Source organism: Podarcis raffonei, chromosome 11 (genome assembly GCF_027172205.1).
Source record: "Podarcis raffonei isolate rPodRaf1 chromosome 11, rPodRaf1.pri, whole genome shotgun sequence".
In the NCBI taxonomy this organism is placed as follows: domain Eukaryota; kingdom Metazoa; phylum Chordata; class Lepidosauria; order Squamata; family Lacertidae; genus Podarcis; species Podarcis raffonei.
The window spans coordinates 59,425,740-59,446,460 of record NC_070612.1 but is presented as its reverse complement, the minus strand read 5'-3'; the positions used below and the strand labels follow the sequence as shown (position 1 = coordinate 59,446,460).

General features: G+C 43.5%; 1 protein-coding gene across 1 annotated transcript in view; it reads right to left on the bottom strand.

Moving 5' to 3' along the window:
- SLC28A3 (solute carrier family 28 member 3) overlaps positions 1-20,721 on the bottom strand; it is a 48,825-nt gene that overhangs the window by 17,973 nt on the left and 10,131 nt on the right. The window contains exons 2-8 of the mRNA XM_053408882.1: positions 16,985-17,077; positions 15,179-15,261; positions 14,404-14,495; positions 10,794-10,983; positions 6,480-6,624; positions 4,490-4,603; positions 535-612 (exon numbers count right to left, since the gene is read on the bottom strand). Of these exons, the coding sequence (XP_053264857.1) occupies positions 535-612; positions 4,490-4,603; positions 6,480-6,624; positions 10,794-10,983; positions 14,404-14,495; positions 15,179-15,261; positions 16,985-17,077 (795 nt within the window). The remainder of the gene's footprint in view (positions 1-534; positions 613-4,489; positions 4,604-6,479; positions 6,625-10,793; positions 10,984-14,403; positions 14,496-15,178; positions 15,262-16,984; positions 17,078-20,721) is intronic.

Sequence of the window (20,721 nt, the reverse complement as noted above, 5' to 3'; positions counted from 1 at the left end):
TCTAGATTTATGCTGGAGGCTGTGCTGTTGTAGATCATTAACAAAGTTTGCTCCTCTCAGCAAGGATAATCATATAATTGTATAGATGGGACAGACCCTGGGTGCTTTTTAGTCCAACTTCCTGCAATGCAGGAATCTCAACTAAAGCACCAGTGCCAAATCTCTTTCCCATGGCTGTGGTTTCACCAGTTAGTAGGAAGAGAGAGTGGGAATCTCATTCATGCATTCATGTGTGTCATTAATTAGATTAAGTACAGAAATATATCTTGTGGTAAGCTGGACCTCTTTCCTCCAGACCCAGCACTCTGATCAGTGTATCACACAGTTTCAGCAGAACAGAATTGTCACCATTCCATTCCCCAGCAGAGGACTTGCTTGAAGGGAATGACTGGCTAAGCCCTGAACATCAATGCAGTACTAAAAATGAGAAACACACTGCAGCATTTTGTTGCAGATACTACTTGTACATTTCCCAAATTTACATTCCTTTGTGCGGTTGACACTACACCAGAAACGTAAGGAATAACTATTTACCTTGAAGGCAAAGAAGTGGTCAGTGTATTTATCACCAAAGACAAACTTAGAGCCAGCATCTGTGTATTCCAAGAAAGTCTTAAAAGAAAAAGAAGAAAAACTGTTAAAAACAAAGCAAAACACTGGCAAGAAATTTTTCCTAGACAACAATGTGCTATAGATGATGGACACAGTAAGTGTGAAAATTTGTTAGCATTTTAGTGCAAAATTCTTCCACTACACATGTTATATGTAATTTCCCCTACTATATACATTTTTGCAAAGTGGTGGTATTATTATTATTATTATTATTATTATTATTATTATTATTATTATTATAATACCCCACCCATTTGGGCAGCTTCCAGAACTAATAAAAACATAATAAAATGTCAAACATTAAAAACTTCCCAATACAGGGCTGCCTTCAGATGTCTTCTAAAATTGTGTAGTTCTTTATCTCCTTGACATGTGGTGGGAGGGTGTTCCACAGTATGGGCAAAACTACTGAGAAGGCCCTCTGCCTGGTTCCCTGTAACCTCACTTCTTGCAGTGAGGGAACCACCAGAAGGCCCTCGGCGCTGGACCTCAGTGTACAGGCTGAACGATGGGGGTGGAGATGCTCCTTCAGGTATACAGGACCGAGGCCATTTAGGGCTTTAAAGGTCAGCACCAACAATTTGAATTGTGCTCGGAAACGTACTGGGAGCCAGTGAAGATCCTTTAGGACCGGTGTTATGTGATCCCAGTGGCTATGCCTGGTCACCAATCTAGCTGCCGCATTCCCCTGATATTGTGCAGTTTTGCATGTTACTTTCACACTTGGCCGCATTAGTGTACACATCACTTGGGGGGAGAAATGCATTGCAAAAAATGGATAAGTGTGTATTTTGAAGAATTTTGAAGGTGTGTTTCAATTCACATATTGCTTTGGAAAATGTGAGTTTGGTAAGTTTGACCTGAGATGTGAACTGAATCAAATTGCCCCCGCCCATCCCTAGTCCCATCTGGTCTGCCTCAGAAGGTGGATTTGTTGAGAACAATACAGTGGGACTACCTAGTGGAGCCAGAGATTATACATGTGGGTGAACTGATGACTGGCTAAGGATGCAATCATAGACTTATTATGTGCCTATCCATACTTGAGTTTGTCTCGTGATTTCCACTCACAAGTCTGAGAGGTGGGTTGTTTTTTTCCTCCCACCCATTTCCCTGGAAAACCCACTATTTACTGCTTAATCAGAACAAATATTGATCCACAGAAAGCCAGATTGGCATTTGTTTCGATTTAGCAGTAAACAGTGAGTTTTCCAAGGGAAAGTGGCAGGACAAAACAAACAAAAAACCGCCTCTTGGGCTCATGACTTTAAATCACAGGACAGACAGCATATGGATGGGACCTTACCTGGGAGTAAATCCTATTGAGCTCAATGGAGCTTTCTAAACCTGCAGGCAGAATCCTAATCCTGCTCCTGCCCTGCATCCCTGCACATGCACAGCCAGTTGGAAATGATGCTCAAGTCTCTTATACAGCATTTCCATCACATCAGAATACAAAGAGAAGTGGCCATCGTCATTCCTATTTTGTGTTAAGTTGGCCTGAGCTTTTCCTGATCCAAACAACAGTGCTTTAAATTTCTGGTCATTGTGCCTCAGTGTTTGGACCTGGGTCTTCCAGAGAGTTGCTGTAAGTTCAGGTGTGTTTGCAATGCTTTCCATTCCCTTCCCGCAAAAGCAGCTGCTAGTATAAAAGGTAGAGGACTGATGGTTTCAAACTAATGGAGGCATTGTGAGGCTGCCAGTTAAATGTCAGTGTGGTTAGCTTACTGCTTTTAGAAATGTAACAGAATGTACTTGTTCTGAACAGCAAATGGAAAATGTTCAAGAGTTGTAGAGCTGCATTGTTATAGGTCTAGTAGTTTGAAATAAATGAACATCATTCACCATAAACAACTCCTTCAGGTACTGTATCTATTTACACAGGTTCATGTCCAGTACATTTCCTTGTTTCCTAAAAATAATCTATGCTGCACTTCCTGCACTTACTTCTTCACCTGACTTTTTTCCTGGCACCAGAGAAAATATTTCTGTATGTTTAATTCATCCAAATAGTTACAGGTGTGAATCCAGACCAGTGAATCTGTGGGCCTCAAGACACTGTGGGACTCAAGCTCCCATCATCCCCAGTCATAGGTCATGCAGGCTGGGCAGCAAGGTCAATGGCTGTGGATGATGGGAGTTGTAGTCCAACATACAGTGGTACCTCAGGTTACAGACACTTCAGGTTGCAGATTCGGCTAACCCAGAAATAGTACCTTGGGTTAAGAACTTTGCTTCAGGATGAGAACAGAAATCACGCAACGACAGCAGGAGGCCCCATTAGCTAAAGTGGTACCTCAGGTTAAGAACAGTTTCAGGTTAAGAACGGACCTTTGAAACGAATTAAGTTCTTAACCTGAGGTACAACTCTAATTGGAGGGCTAAAGGTTCCTCACTCCTAGTGTAGACCTTTGCACTAATGCTTCAATTTTAACTGGTTAATCCTGAACAAGTACTATCTTAGCAGAGGCATCCCCCCATTTCCCACACAGAAGGAAAGGCCTTTTCTAAAATGGAGCCTGCTTTGGCAACGATCCTGTTCTCAGAGTGGCCACCCAGATGCCACTGAAGGAGGACTCAAGCGCAAGTGTGCTCTGTCCTCCTGCGGTTTCCAGCAACTGGTATTCAGAAGCATTGCTGCCTCTGACTGTGGAGGCAGGGCAATAGCCATCATGGCAAGAAACTGACAATATTATCCTCCATGAAAGGAAGATACAGGTGCCCTGTGGACAGTCTCATCTTGGCCGGGAGTCGCAGACATGGATCAGGCTGTATCCCAAGTAATCGCTATATGAGTGATCTACTTTGCTGCTTCCCTTCAGAAAACCCCTCCATTGTCCCACTTTAAGTGGGACATCTTGGAATTACAGAAGCCATCCTGGCTTCTGATTGGATCCCAGGGTATCCTGTTTTGGCTCCCGCCAGAGTATGCCCCCGTAAGAGATGCCTTTTTTGGGCTTGCGCATGTCACCTGGCTCCTTGAGCGGCAGTGTGACATCTGCTCCCACCCCAGTGCCACTGCTTGTTCTAAGCTTACTTCTGGGTTCCCTCAGTCAACCTCTGCTGACGTTGGGGTTGCCCCATTGAGCTAGTGAGTATTGTTGGGATGCGTCTAGGGAATGGGGGCAAGTCGCAGGCCCCCAGCTGGCTCCAGCCCACCGGCCAGCAGCCGGGCAAACTCCGGCCTTCCTTGGAACAGCATCAGTCAGCGACTTATAGCTTCAGAAGCCTTCAGAAACTTGAGCACGCTCTAATCAGCAGTGTGAATAACTCTTCATAATGGAAGTAGCGGACAGAGGCATATGTAAAGCGCATTTGCAAGCATTTTATTCAGCATAGTTCAGGACAAAGAATACATGTCTGCTCTCTTTCGTGTCCAAGAGCAGGAAGCACAAAAACAAAAGCTATCCACAACGGAAGTTCCCAGCAGGCTGTGCTGGACTGTAAACAGGCATGTGATACACAACAGTCTTGCCTGTTCCTTTTAAGGTGGAACGGAACATCAATATCCTAACAAGATTATCTCTTCCCCACCACCCCCACCCGCCTTCTTGTCCACCATGGGATGGATCTCTTAGATCTAGGTCTCTCTCTTTCTCTGTCCCCCTTTAATGTGACCACCAGCAGTCACTCTATCACCCAAAAGTCACAGCCCCAAAAGTGTTTGGGGGTGGGGGTGTTCTCATGTGAGTCATGTGACTTGCATAGCCCCAAAAGATGCACATCCTGATTTTCCTCTGCAGCATGTTGGATAATATGCTTCAGCCTCCAGGACATGGCAGATAAACCTACTTTGGGATAGCTCCTCATGGAAGCCACTCACATGGGCTCTCTTTCCCCTTCCGCAGCCACCCACTCAGTAAAAAAATTTGCTTACCTGCACTTGACCACCAAGCCAGTTGAATGCATCGAATCCTACTTTTGTCCTCAAAGTTATTAGTCCAAGAATAAACTGTAATCCTATCCCCCAAATTACTGGTCTCCATACAACCTAGCCATGCATCAAAACAAAGAAAGCACTCGATTTAGAATGCAAATTTGACCAATCTAATAGCAATCTCAGGTGCTGAGCATGAACAAGATTACAGTCCAAACAGGCCAATAACAAATATGAAAGCAAAATCTACAGATACAGGGAAACCCCATGATTTGCAGAAGTACCAAAAATGTTTTAAAACTAAGGGTACCAGAAGAAAACACCTTCCTAAAACAGTTATTTGAGGATTGAGCATGCTAAATAGCAATGCTGACAATTGGAAAAGGAAAATTAAGGGAGGGGACTAGAATGCACTTCTTGAACTCCTAACACCTTGCCATATATATCTTATATATTACGGCTTAAAATTTCATGTATAAGGGAAAAAACCTGTTAAAGGCACATGTGTGTATTTGTGTTTTGTGGTTCTGATACTTGACCACTTGGAAGAATTTTACAGTCTAAGCTTGCAGAACATACTTATTTTAGAATATGAAGTATCCCACTATGAACAGTTCTATCCTCTGCTTTGCGGTTTTCTCCCAGATTATAAATCTCAACTATTTTAAATCTAATGGGGCCAGGTTTGGATTTCATTGTAACAGAACTGGTCCATTAGGGGCAATAAGACTCATGGGAAAACACAAGATGACTGGCTTATTATCACTTGGTGTTTTTAGGAATACTATGTGGAGGATTATGGTTTACAATCAAGACATTAATTGTTCCAGAAAAGTGGTTTAACTATCAGAATTTGTATCTGTATGCAGTTCCTCTTCTATGTTGCTTATTTCCTCATATACAAAGAGACTTAAAAATCTTAGGAAACAGCTCAGTGACTTGTGGTGAACTAGGGCAGTGGATTAAGGTTATGATTCCAATGAAAGCTTTGGTTCTTGGCGCGAAAATCAGAGTTAACTGATCTTCTTTGGTGATCAAAGAACAACCTTCTATTGTCATCATAGCAGAGATGATTGTAGCAGATGATGTATCCCCCCCCCCCAAACCAGAACTCTCAAAATCTGGGATATTCATAAAACAAGGTGAAGAGGACACTGGATTCTATTAAAGATGCAGTTTGGCATTTCTGGGTATGCTAGTGAACCTTCCTCTGTGTTCTTCATTGTGGCTTGTTTCTATTTATTTATTTTATGCTTTATTGTTCGTAATTATATTTGTACAACAAAAACTCATAATCATCTTTACCAATCCGTCAAAAAACATCAATCATCACAAAAAGTATATACTTTTTTAGCAATAAATTTCCTTCACGAACATCTGACTTCCCGTCCCTTCCATATTTCTTTCTTTTAATATTGCATGATTTTGTTTAGTTGTTTCATAACACACTATTTAGTGTTTCATATCATTTTCCTTAGTATATATTATTTACAGAGTTTACTCGAAAGCTATTACCGTATTCAGATTGCAGCAACTATTTTAAAAGTATCTCTTGAAACGATCCCATTCTAAAATGAACTTTTGCCTAGGTTTATCTCTAATTCTTTCAGAAAGATAGGCTAACTCTGCATATTCTGTGGCTTGTTTCTATATGTTTCTGGAGCCCTGACTAGGTTTAGGGTATTTTCAGCCCTCTTAAACTTAGGCTGCATCTTCAAGATTCTGGTGCAACCCAATCTTTTCCTTCTGAGTGACCTGGCCCAGTTGTGACCATAGGAGATAAAAGCATCTGCCTAGAGTGTTTTTTAATAAATTGTATCAAAAGTACTTACATCAAGCCTCTGACTTAGTTTGACTCCCAAATTGGGTATTTGTCGGCAACAGATACATAATTATTTAGGAATCTTGCTGCAAGTAAGCTCATTCGCCAGGGGTCCAAGTCTGTAGTGTTAGTACATGAAGCCACAGACAAAGAAAATGTAGGACTCACCTTCGTTGGGTACTTGGAAAAGATCAGCATCAAGAAGACATACATTATAAGGCCGCCAAAGGAAATGAGTTGGTTGGTTCCTTGTCTGGCAGTGTCAAAGACAAGCCAGCATACGATGGCAGCTGCTAGTGATATCCACACTGCCCTAGGTAAAAAGATTCACAACCATCATCTTGGTCGAAATTTCTTTTCCCTTCAGCTTTAGGCAACTTATTTATATAAAGACATCAAGACATCGATTCCATAAATCATATTTTGTTGCATTGTGCGAAGTATGAGCAGGCCAGGGCTGAACTGATACTACCCTGGCTGGTGCCTTTCCCAGGAAAATCAGAGGCTCACTATGTCAGGTTCCTACTGGAAGACCAGACAAAAGCTAGAAAGTTGGCAGTGGCAAAGTTTTTATCGGTGGTTGCAAGAACAAATGAGCCCTATATTCTAAACAAAATGCTTGATGAACCTGGAGGTAGGCTGTATGAACTGTGTATTGTTTGTAATGTTTTGTTGGGTCTCTGGACCGTAATAAAGATTGTTGTTGTTATATAAAAAATTGTTACATGCCTTCCACCATGGGGCACAATAAAACTAAATCTGGAACCACCACAAATCACTTTCAGTAACAAAACAGAAGCACTATTCTGGTACCACCCTTCCTCACAAAGCACACATGCTAAGCCAAATGCAGGCCGCCATCTTTCTGAACAGCTGCCCACCACAGGCTCAATAACTCTCCTGTTTCTGCTACTTGCCTTAGGGTGTGACAGCAGGAGGGTTGTCATGCAGGTCACAACAGATGGCTGGTTGAACCTTGCTCAGTTTTTTTGGGTCATCAAAGGTTGTGCCAGCTTCACAAGAGACAGAAATGTATGCTTCCCACTTCTTACTTGAATGGGATGGGGTTGGTTTGGCTCTGAGTTGAGGTTATTTCCAGGAAGGTTAAGAAAGTAATAAATTGTAACCAAAAATACAACTACACATTTTTATGCATAGTTTAGGATGCTTACATCCTATTGAAATCAATGCAGATTAAGGCTATAATGCCATGCATAGTGCAATAAGTTTGGGGTTAGACTAAATGGATTTTGGGGGGCTTCTTCAAGCTTGTGATTTTAAGACAGAATTTCTGCAAAGACTGATCAAATAGTCAAATTTTCACCCTTGAGGTGAAAAACCGGGATGCGTTTCTTCTAGGGCTGCACTCCCACACAAGTCATGTGACCTGCGTAAGATCATGGCCCTGAGAGACCGTGCACAAGAGCACAGTGCCCCAAACCACCCATTTTTGGGCACTGCATGAGACTGCAACCATGAAAAAGTCCTTTTTTTCAGGTTGAGATAGTGACATGAGATGGCTGTACCCAAACTGGGCACTGGGCTCTTGCAAAAAAAGGGGACGTCCCATTTTTGCCAGGACAGTTGACGGGTATGGTGAAACTGCTTTCTTTGTTAAATTAATGCCACTATCTAGGTCTGTTAAAGATTGGCTTTGTTACATAAACTTGGTCCAAAGTTTCATTATCACAGCAGGTGATGCTTAGATGAGGGGCTAGGCCTCCCTCCCTCCCCTGGCAAGAGCAGGTGTCACGCAAAGGCCTCATTTGCTGTCTGTGAGAATCCAAGGCTGTGGTATTGTTGCTCCACCTAAAAACCTAATGGTGGGGCAAGGTCTACTGGAGTGTCAGTGCTGTGAACTTTCCATCTTATGCTCACTCTCTATATAATTGAAAATAAACCATATGTCACAAAGACTCCATAAGGCTTCAGTGACTTCCTTTCCAACAAAACCCAACCCAAGGCTGGGACTCCTGTGAATTCCTTCTGCTCATCAGTTGGAGCGTTTGTAAGAATATGTTTTTAGGGTTAAGGTCTGTTGAACTCAGTGGGACTTGCTCCCAAGTAAACATGCATAAGATCAGAATGTTAAGGCCACCGGCAGGTTTATGAGGAACGGCTAAGGGAGCTGGGCATGTTTAGCCTGGAGAAGAGGAGGTTAAGGGGTGATATGATAGCCATGTTCAAATATATAAAAGGATGTCACATAGAGGAGGGAGAAAGGTTGTTTTCTGCTGCTCCAGAGAAGCGGACACGGAGCAATGGATCCAAACTACAAGAAAGAAGATTCCACCTAAACATTAGGAAGAACTTCCTGACAGTAAGAGCTGTTTGACAGTGGAATTTGCTGCCAAGGAGTGTGGTGGAGTCTCCTTCTTTGGAGGTCTTTAAGCAGAGGCTTGACAACCATATGTCAGGAGTGCTCTGATGGTGTTTCCTGCTTGGAAGGGGGTTGGACTCGATGGCCCTTGTGGTCTCTTCCAACTCTATGATTCTATGATTCTATGAGGTTTGCGTGAATATAGGCATTCATCTTTCAGTGGTACATGACCTTTGAGAGGCATGCCGACCTCTCGGGTTATGTTTCGTCCCACATAAATGTTTTTAAAATGCTTTATAATTACCTTAAAACAAATAAACAGATATAAATCATCAACACACAAAAAAACCCCTATATTTCCTCCCTGTTTACCTCCAAACAAGACAAGGCATATATTTACGGCTGCCAAAAAGCAAGGAAAAACTAGTCTGGCTTACTCTTGCTAAGAACGCAAGAGCATGAGAACAGGCTGCTGGATCAGGCCCAAAGCCCATCATCCTGTTCTCACAGTGGCCAACCAGGTGTTTATGGGATGCCCCAAAGCAGCACCTCAGCACAACAGCCAACTTGTGATTCCCAGCAGCTGTCATTCAGAGGCATACTGCCTTCGACAGTGGAGGGTTGTTGTCGTCATCCTGGCTAGTAGCCACTGATAGTCTTATCGTCCATGAATGTGTCTTTCAAAGCTATTCAAGCTGGTGGCCATCACTACAGCTTGTGGGAGCGAATAGGAGAGGCTCCCTCATAGGGGGACTTTGATAACTTTTCAATGTTGTTGTTGTTTAGTCGTTTAGTCGTGTCCGACTCTTCGTGACCCCATGGACCAGAGCATGCCAGGCACTCCTGTCTTCCACTGCCTCCCACAGTTTGGTCAAACTCATGCTGGTAGCTTCGAGAACACTGTCCAACCATCTCGTCCTCTGTCGTCCCCTTCTCCTTGTGCCTTCCATCTTTCCCAGCATCAGGGTCTTTTCCAGGGAGTCTTCTCTTCTCATGAGGTGGCCAAAGTATTGGAGCCTCAGCTTCAGGATCTGTCCTTCCAGTGAGCACTCAGGGCTGATTTCCTTCAGAATGGAGACTCTCAAGAGTCTCCTCCAGCACCATAATTCAAAAGCATCAATTCTTTGGCGATCAGCCTTCTTTATGGTCCAGCTTTCACTTCCATACATCACTACTGGAAAACCATAGCTTTTACTATACGGTCCATGAATGTGTCTTTCAAAGCTATTCAAGTTGCTGGCCATCACTACTCCTTGTGGGAGTGAATAGGAGAGGTTCCCTCCTAGGGGGACTTTGATAACCTTTTGATACCAATGAGCTAAACACTGAAATTTGCTAAGTGCCGCACATCAAACTGCTGTTAAAAAAGACAGCTGCAGAGGTGCCTTCAAATGTTACCAGCTCTTACCTACCTGTCTTATGGCTATACAGTGGTGCCTCGCAAGACGAAATTAATTCGTTCCGCAAGTTTTTTCTTCTTGTGAGTTTTTCGTCTTGCGAAGCATGGTTTCCCATAGGAATGCATTGAAAATCAATCAATGCGTTCCTATGGAAACCGCCTTCAGACCAGGTCCGGGGACAGTCTGTCCCCCGACCTCTTCTGAAGGCTGGGGGGGGGACAAGGGCTTTTCTTCCCACCGCCAGCCTTCAGAAGGCTGTTCTGAAGGCTGGCGGTGGGAAGAAAAGCCCTTCTCCCCACCTCCCGCCCCGCAAGCTCCGGGGACAGGAGGGCTTTCCTCCCGACTGCCAGCATTTTAAAAGCCCCCAGGACAGCGGAGACTTCTCCGCTGTCCCGGGGAGATTTTAAAATGCTGGCGGGCGGCAGCGAAGCAAGCCCATAGGGAAATTCGTCTTGCGGAACAACTCAAAAACGGAAAACTCTTTCGTCTTGCGAGTTTTTCGTTTTGCGAGGCGTTCGTCTTGCGAGGCACCACTGTATATACTGAAATTGACTTCTGCAGGGTTAAGAAGGCACTAACATTTACTAAGAATTAACACCTAAAAGTCTGTCCTTGGTGTTCATAAAGCTGCATTTATATTCCCTGCCTCTTTAAAAATTAATAAATCATGGTTTCAAAGTGTGATTTCAATGAATACATTATGTGATGATTATGAGCTAGAGGAATTAATTCATCTGCAAAGAAAGAAACCACAATATTTACCATTTCAGCCAAAACCATTGGGTATCCAGAAACTTTCCACAAGGGGAAAGCGATTCTGCAATTCTGTCCTCATATCTGGCCATCAAAAAGTCCCAGCAGATAAAGAAAATGCCCAGGATGGTGAGTACAAAGAGGGCCAAAGCTCTGCGAAAATTCAAGATACAGGCCGCAATTACCATGGCCAGATAAGCTGTCATGGAAACAAGCATAGTCATAAATCAGATACGCCATATATGAGGCATGCCCATTGCATACAATACCTGTCCTCCCTTGTTTCCTTTCCCAACAAAATCCTCAAACATCTTTGCTACAATTATCCAAGCCTTTATTTGGAAAACAGCACTTCAAACAGTGCTACTTGCATAGGCCAGTGCACTTATTGACGCAATTTTCCTTTCCATTCGAGATAAGCAAATGCTTGGGGAAGCATTCAGTGGAAGAGCAACGGCTTTGCACACAAAAGGTTCTAGGTTCAATCCCTGACATTTCTAGGTGAGGCTGGGGAAAGAATCCTGGAGGAACCTGTCAATCACTGTAGGCAGCATTGAGGTAGAATCTAGCTGCTAGATGGACCCAATTGTGTGACTTGGCTTAAGGCAGCTTCCTATGCTGGAATGCCGGGGAAGAGTGAGGGCCAGCACTGAGGGCCTTCTGGTGGTTCCCTCACTGCGAGAAGCAAGGTTGCAGGGAACCAGGCAGAGGGCCTTCTCAGTAGTGGCACCCTCCCTGTGGAATGCCCTCCCATCAGATGTCAAGGAAATAAACAACTACAGTGGTACCTCCGGTTGCAGACGGGATCCTTTCTGGAGCTCCGGTTGGATCACGAGGTTTCTGCAACCTGAGGGACCGCTTCTGCGCATGTGCGTGCGGGGCGGCAGATCACTTCTGCGCATGCATGTAGCATGGTAGAGCGCTTCTGTGCATGCGCACGAGGTGAAACACTTCCGGGTTTGCCACTTTCGCAACGTGAAGTTTACGTGTAAGCCGAGATGCTACTGTATCTGGCTTTTAGAAGACATCTGAAGGCTGTTCAGGGAAGTTTTTAATGTTTGATGTTTTGTTGTGTTTTTAATAGTCTGTTGGAAGCTGCCCCAGGTGGCTGGGGAAACCCATCCAGATGGGCAGGGTATAAATAAATTATTATTATTATTATTATTAATGAGGAGGGAGGATGGTGGAAGCATCCTTACCCAGCAAAGCAGAAAGGACCACTAACACTATCACATCTAATGTTTAACTAAGCCAAATTTCCACGCTTCACTGACCAAGAAAATTAGAAGACTTGCTCACATTGCACTTGTTGATATGTGTGTATCTATTTGAAATTCTCTGTTGCTGATCAGAGAAGAGTTGAGAGCTCCACCCCAAGTGCAACATTTCCCCATCACCACATACCTTCATATCACACAAAAGGTACATTTTAAAAAGGACAAAAGATTCTCACATGCTAATTCATATATATAGAGGCACATTTGGAAATAATTACTATAATTTAAGTAAAAACAACACCACATCTACTCTGAATAAAACTTAGTTGAATTCCACTCATAGTGATTCAGCCTCTGTTCTTGTGAAAGGGAGAGGATAATGCAAGAACTGTAGACTATCAGGAAGTATTTCAAGGAGATCTGGCCAGTCTAGGGCAGGCCCAGCTACCTGTTAGACCACAATCTGCATTATGGTCCAGGGCAGGTTCAGACATTTGAACAGAAGCAGTTTTACAGGTTCATGGAAGAGCTTTGGAAGAACCAGAGGCTCTAATGAAAGAAAAGCCATGACTTAGCAAATCCAGTCTTTATAATGTGATCATTTAAGTCAGAATTGTCTCCTGTTGAGGGACTTTCATGATTTGGTAAAATGGATACATTATTAGCTCATTTCCTCCCATGTTATATTTAAATGAGGAAGTCTCTGCGATCACCAGTAAAATAAGGTCTGTGTTTCTCCTTTGCACACAAGTGCGCAAGTCCTTCAGACAACAGCAGAAGTGATTATGAAAAGGAAGCAATTATTTAGAGAGGCCTTTTCACATATTTTTCTCACTATTTGTCCCAGAGCCAGTGTTATGCAAATAGCTAGAGACATGGAAACTGAATCCTTAAATATTAGCTCCCATGGTAAAAAATAAAAATAAATAAAGTGTGCTTTGTTTTGCACTGTGAGGCAAGTGCCTACATGTGGGATAATGTGAGATGAATGCGTGGCGTTTCTGCAATCCTCTCTTCGTTGTGTTTTCATTAAAGATTAAGGTGGGAGGAACCACCTTTCTGATCCAAGAGCAAAAGGGAGGAATGAACAGCCAGCTTTGATAACTTCATTTTACAACTTGCAGTGTGAACATGTATTTTCTCCAGGAGAATTGTTACAAAAAGGGGTTTACAAAACAATATCGCTGAAATATAAGTTCATTTACCTATCATGATATCAATGCCAGTATGGCTTCATGTTGAGTTAAAATCATTACAAACCAACTGTGCTTCTGAACACATGAACATTTGGGGGTTGACTTCTGCTGAGTCAGACCCATTGGTCCTTGTAGCTCAATATTGTCTACTCCGACTGGCAGTGGGTCTCCAGCGTCTTAGACAGCAGACATTCCCAGCCCTACTGGAGAGAACATGAATCGAACCTGGAATCTTCTGCATGCAAAGCAGGTGCCCTAACAATGATTCTCAAAATGTGGGAGGTTCAGAGAGCCAACAAGTTTTTCCAGTGAGCTTTTGGGGTAATTTAGATCATTTAGGATGAAATCCTGTACATGCTTGGGAGCAAATCCCATCAACAGGACTTCTGAATAGATATGTGTAGGGTCACACTGTAGTAAGTTTAAAGTAGGTGGCAATCTCTTGAAATCTTACAAAGAGATTTCAAAGAATCAAAGTATTTGTACAGTTGGAAGGGACCGCAAGGATTATCAAGAAGTCCAACGCTCTGCAATGCCGGAATATTTTGCCCAATGTGGGGCTCAGACACATAACCCTGAAATTAAGATTCTCATGCTCTACCAACTGAGCTATATTGAAAAGATGTATATCACATCAAGCCAATTTGGTGCAGTGGTTAGTGAGTTGGACTAGGACAGAGATGGGGAACCTGTGGCTCTCCAGATGTTGTTGAAGTCCAACTCTCTTCATTCCTGATCTTTGACCACGCTGGCTGGAACTCATGGGACTCTGGACTAGGTCTATCTCTGGACTAGGATCTGGGAGACCAGGGTTCAAATCCTCATTCAGTGATGAATCTCACTGGGTGAGCTTGGGCCAGCTGCAGTCCCTTAGCCCAGCCTACCTCACAGAGCTGTTGTGAGAATAAAATGAGGGTGGGGGAGAACCATGTATGCCATCTTGATCTCCTTGGAAGAAAGGTAGGGTATAAATGTAATAATAATAATAAAAACGTAAGTGTACATCATATCTTTCCCTTTGTAGATCGTAATAATAAGTAGCACTACTATTCCACATGGTATGCAATCGTCAAATAAGTTTCAGTTGCTGTCTAATAAGGTTATTCCATTTTGTGTAATTAATTTCAGGCTTCAAACAGACACACACACATCCAAACTCTCTATAAAACTAAGAGATTATCATTTTCTGTGATGTCCAATAAATACCTGCTATTAGTATTCCATAAATAACATATCGAATTCTGGTTTTATGTTTCCTGAAAAAGTGTAAGGCTGCATCGTATTTCTTTTCAAAACACCTAGAATGACAAAAGCAAAGAGGGTGGGTGAAAGCAAACAAAAGTGAAGACAAACAGAGGAATAGGAATATCGAACTGAAGCAGGCTACTTCTCCCAAGCAGCCCAAAAGGAAGCAGACTGAACCCAAAGCTCTGGACCCATTTCTCAGATTTGTAAGGTGCTGTCTTCAGAGTACAGCCACTTAAAAACGTATTGGCACACTGATTTTCAGCCTTTTATCCAGGCAGGCAGGAAGCCTTATTACAGTTCAAGGACACATTCCAGCCTGCAGTGAGGTTTTGTGGTCTGGAGATTAGAGAGAGTCCCAAGGACTAGAAAGTAAGTCCCGGAGGGCTGCGTTTGGTCCTGAGTTTCCCCACCCCCTGATCTCTGACATTCTGTATAAAATATGGGGCCTTAAATGTTGGAAGTTCTGGCTTTGGGAAAGTCATTATCTCTCCAAGTCTCTTCCTCCCAAGATTTTGTTAGAATAACATGGGGCAGCCCTGTATACATCCCTCTGTGCTACTTAGAGGAAAGAAACAATAACAGTTTTGGCTGAAGTTCAAGGTCAAGTTACACATCAGTTACACCTTTGGAATTACGGTGTTGAATGTTGATTTGGCAAACAGAACACATCTATGTGGTGACATTTCACTTGAAGAGGAAAGTGGTAGTGGGAAATTCAGAATGATTTTTTTACCCTTTGCACCCAGAGTCCTTGTTTTCTCCTGATTCATGTTTGTCCACTTCCTGGTCACCTTCAATACTGATGTCTGTTTCAAGCTGGATGGGTCGGGGGAGGTGGGAAGAAGCAGAGAAGAATCCTGAACATGTCATCCTCAGCTACTGTTTCTTGCAAAACTGCGTGCACAATCTGAAGGATAATTACCCTCCAATCCCATACCCAAGGGGTGAAAATCAGATTTGTCTGCTTAAAAATGGAAAATCAGGTCCTCCCTTAAAGAGGCCACGTACTGCGGTGAGACCTTGACAACCGACACCCTGTGTTGTGGGTGGGAACATTTGGTAAGCCACAACACCTGACTGGTAGGTCCCTCGAAGCTTGGTACAATCTGGCCAATGGGACGCAGTCCAAATGGTTCGAGGGACCTATATATACCCATGCACGTGACCCAGAGCTTCCTCTTTCGGAGCGTGCATTCGGAACACCCGCCCATGTCTCCCTACTTTTAGAGCTTGTTGCGCTTGACCTTGCTATGCCATCGTGTGTCATCTGTCGTTGGGACAGGGGCATGGCAGGAATTTCCCCCACTTGGCTGATCGGCTGGTGCCATTTGGGTTTTGCCTGCCGCGTAGCAAATCGTCACAACTTGTAAGGTTGTGGATAGGCTCTGGTTCAGGTGATAGAGATGGGGGAACACTCTCGCCATCCCTATGTGAAGGGTATTCCATTAAAGGAATCCAGGGATTCAATGGTTTGGTCAACCCCTGTGAGGGGGTTGTGCCAGTGCCTGAGTCCAGGGGGACATTGGGTGGTGGACATAGCCTGTTCCTGGCTTTTCACCTATCCAGGTGTTCACCCTAGGCTGACCTATGCTGGTGCCCTGGGTCAGCGCTACCTGCAACCAGCTAGTCAAACCAGAGCCTATGCAACCACTCACTTGCTGTAATCAATAAAGTTGTGGCCTAAATTCTGCGAAAAAACCAAACCAACATTTTGAGTCATGTGTGAATTTATTTAGGGGGGAAGTTTCTGGATCTGAACACGCAAACAAATGAAATTCTCTTCCATTCTTTCCTGCAGCCCAGTCCCAGGCATTTACCTCTGCTGACATATATGACCTTAAGCAAGCCTAACACTGCATAGGATTGTGGGTTTAGGGCTGTTATATTAAAAACACCTTCACCTTTACATGCTATTTTAAAAAGGAAAAGAAAGCAGCAGGGGATCAGAATCATGATCACAGGAAGAGGTTCCCCTTGCACCATGCTCCAAATGAAAATCCCCCCCCACAGCAATTGCAAGATGGAAGTTGTGTGTGAGTGTGGTCAGGACTGTGGGGCGGGTGGAAATGGGTAAACTCCTCCTGGCCCCACCCATCTTTTATAAAATCCAGATTTTTTAACGCAGCTTTCCCCAGCCTGGTGTTCTCCAGATGTTGCTGAACTTGGAGGCAGATTTGAGGGGAGGGGGGTGCAACTGGTTCACCTCCACTGGGGGCCAATCCATGAGGGTGTCGCAGGGAACACTGCAACAATAACTGAGAATGAGATGTGAGAGGAGGGGGCACATCGGATTTGGGTGTTGCACAGGGCACCACTGAAATCTGAAAGTCCATAGCTGCCACTGCTGGACTAAGACTCCTATCAACCCTGACTGTTGGCCATGCTGGCTGGGGCTGATGAACGTTGGAGTCCAAGAACATCTGGAAGAAGCCACATTGAGGAAGTCTGCTATAACATGAAGTGTAGCTTGGCCCTTAGCGTGGTTGGTATTCAGATTCAGAAGTGCTTGTAGCAAGTGGGTGAAATAAGTAGTTCTTACCTGGTTAGGGTGGAGGGGGTTGCCTTTTTCCATGTTCCTGTGTCTCATTGCTATATAATTCTTTTTGTTTGTATCGTCACTTTCAACTTCCTCCTAAAAGGCACAACAATTGAAAATAGAGGATTTTTTCCGATTGGAAGTTAATAACAAACCTTTATCAGCACATTGGACAACAACAGGGAGGACATCCCCACCGCAATGCCTTAGTAAGAAGATAGCAGAGTTAAAGAGAGACAATAGACACTTTCAGACATTCATCCTCAGTGAAACACCATACTTGTCTACGTGAGAGCCTGCAGTTGTATTGTCTGTTATTACAACGTTCAAGTGAGCTCTTGTAGGGCATAGATTGTGCACACTGTCGACCCTCTGCTACTCAACTACACAGTTTGACCTTCTAAAAAGGGTGATTGTGAATTTAGGTGAGCAGGTTGTTGTTGTTGTTTCAATTTTTATCCCGTCCTATACCTGGAAGTTTCAAATAGCATTATAGGAACCATGGGAGGCACCTAATGGATGAAGTGGGAGCTGCAGAATTAAGGATTCCTAGTATTTAGTACTGACTTCATAGTATTCTGGTCCAGTTTAATTCAGTTTCCCCATGACCCATCTCAAAGATTTATTAGTTGTCCCACAACAGGCGTCTAGACTGTCCACAAAAAATACTGAACTAAACTGTGGGAGAGATAAGGAACCTGTGTTGTTGGACTCTTAAGAGTCCCAATCAGCATGGCTAATAGTCAGGGATGATAAGAATTGTAGTTCAACAACATCTGGAAGGCCACAAGTCCCCATCCCTGTGTTAATGGCTGTTAATGTCTACATAACTGCTGTTAAAGGCACAACTCCCATGGTTGCTTGGAAAGTTGGCAGCTGTACCAGATTCCAAATAGGCCAGAGATCATATGCATATAATATTTTTCTGACATAAATTTTGACTGATGCAATTTGCCCCAGTTTCATAGTTTTTCACAAGTGGGTAAAGCTATACTTGTAAACTTAGATACTAAAACCCTGAACTATATAGTATCTGGCAGCTGTTTAAAGTTTAGTCTTAGATTTTGGGCTTGTGTAGTCTAAACAATCATGTGGTTTTGTTATATGTTGCCCTTTGGTTATGATTTCTCCTTGCTTACAATGTTTTTTTCAAAACCTGTGGTCTCCAATTCACCGTAAAGATCACGCTAGTAATTTTGCCTAGAGCTTTTGTGGAACCAGAAAATTTGGAAGGACGCCTTCTTCCCTGGCTAATGGGAGTCTGGAGGGCACCAAGTTCGTGAAAGCTGCAATTGGGTGACCAGAAAAGAACAAAGGAAGGTGATGTTCTTCTTCCATTTCATCATATAGAGCAATTTCAGCAGATGCCGCTGTTTATCACATCTGCACGATGAGTTGTGCCTGCCGAAATGTCCAACACGACACAACTGGTCAAGGTGTAGGAGCCTTGCCCTCCTGTGTGTTTGATCACACTTCTCAGCAAAGATGGGTCCTAGACATAACCAGGCAATGCTTGGATTCCTTGGTGCTTCTTTAGAATCTCTCTTTGTGACTGAAATGAGTCAGTTCTCTGTTCTGGATCAAGGCCATGAAAAGAAGCACTGCTTCCTTGGACCCAATCTGCCATTGTCATAATGGCAGCATGATTATAGGTCTGACTTCACTGCTATGCCATATGCAAATACTTTTTCTTTCTGTCCCGAGGGCAGGAGTGGCTCCTGAATCATCTGCTCTGACATGGCCTTCAGAAAATGAAAATGTAAAGTTCTTAATGAAAACAGGTCCTGCCCAGGTTAAAGAAACTGCTTGTGTCAGATGCATGTTTTAAGATAATTACATGCCACTAGTCATGTAGGCAGGTATGCAAAAATGATATAGAAACAAAAAGGAAAGGGATCACCTAAGGTTCATGGATATGAATATCTGAGAGGTTTTTTTGGGAACTTGGGCTATGTACATACCAGTGGCTTAAAATGCAGCAAGGTGTAGTACTTTCCCTGTGCTGCATTTCAAGTAACATTTTTATGTTGGCTCCCAGCACGTTTCCGAGCACAATTCAAAGTGTTGGTGTTGACCTTTAAAGCCCTATACGGCCTCGGCCCAGTAGACCTGAAGGAGCGTCTCCGCCCCCATTGTTCTGCCCGACTGAGGTCCAGCACCGAGGGCCTTCTGATGGTTCCCTCATTGCGAGAAGTGAGGCTACAGGGAACCAGGCAGAGGGCCTTCTCGGTGGTGGCACCCGCCTTGTGAAACGCCCTCCCATCAGATGCCAGAGAGATAAACAACTACCTGACATTCAGAAGACATCTTAAGGCAGCCCTGTTCAGGGAAGTTTTTAATGTGTGACATTTTAGTGTATTTTTGGTATCTGTGGAAGCTGCCCATAGTGGCTGGGGAAACCCAGCCAGATAGGCGGGGTATAAATAATAAATGATGATGATGATGATGATGATGATGATGTTGCTGTACACATCAGAGGGGACAAGGATGTCTTCCCCTGATGTGCATTACCACAGATGTCACAAATGTACACACCTCAGCTTAACTGTGTCAGTTTTCATTTCTTAGTGCGGAAAGTATTGATCTGATGTGTAGAGTTTCTTCCCCCTATTCTACTTAATTCAAGAGGGTCCTGGAAGCTTCTCTGTGGGAAAGAAGCAAGCAGAAGGTTCCTGATGTTTAGGTTATTCCTTCTGGGAAGCTGAGTACAGCTGATCTAAACTGGTTCAGTTTTCGTGCATGCACACGAAAGCTCATACCAAGAACTAACTTAGTTGGTCTTTAAGGTGCTACTGGAAGGAAAAAATTTTTTTGTTTTGACTATGGCAGACCAACACGGCTACCTATCTATAACTGGTTCTATTTTGTCTTTCTGTCTTCTTTCTCCTTCTTCTTTGGCGATCACTCGTAGCCGAGTAAGATTGTCTTCCATAAACACGGTTTTAACAATGAGTCCATAAGTGACTGTGGAGGCCAATTCTGGACCCACACGTCCTTCCACAGTGGGGACATTGGTTCCCAGGCAGGAATTGATCACAGTGTGGATTTGCCAAGCGTGCCTTCCTCTTAGCACATTTCTCCCTTGTGTTCTGAGTTCGAGTGTCTTCAAAGTCCATGACACTATTACTATAATAAGAGGCCAGAAGGAGCCTGGCTTTCACACTTTATCTTTCTGTCTCTCTTTTGTTCTAGTGTGGTTTTTGTTCCAGTATACTATATGCTTATTATAAGTAACTTGTAAGTTTAAGTTAAGTCTGTTGCAACTGGATTTCTTATGGACAGTGCCAATCCTGATTGTATTGGATTTGTGACTATTATGTTCATTTGCCTTCAGTAGCAGTAAAGCTTTGCTGGATGAAATACAATTGCCTCTGGTCTATTTTGGGGGGGATCCTGCAACGTGTTTAAGTTTTCACTCTGCTAACTATACATTGGAATGTACTCTGGATCACTATTGAGTAGACTTCCAATTGACAAACTGCAGCTTACATTTTCAAAGCAGATGGAAGCTTGTTTGAGGGGGGAAATGCTAAACAGCAGCATTTGTCAAGAAACTACTGGATTGTGACTAATGCACTGCTTGCTCAGCTTCGAACAATAGCAGTGGGGGCACACTGGAGCCAAGGTAAACAGTAAAGTGTACACAGCTTGGCTTTTACTGAAGAGGTTCCTGGTTCAGAGTTCATGCCAAAGCATATTGCCATCATCCTGCCTCAGCTGTAGGATACAGGAGAGCAATT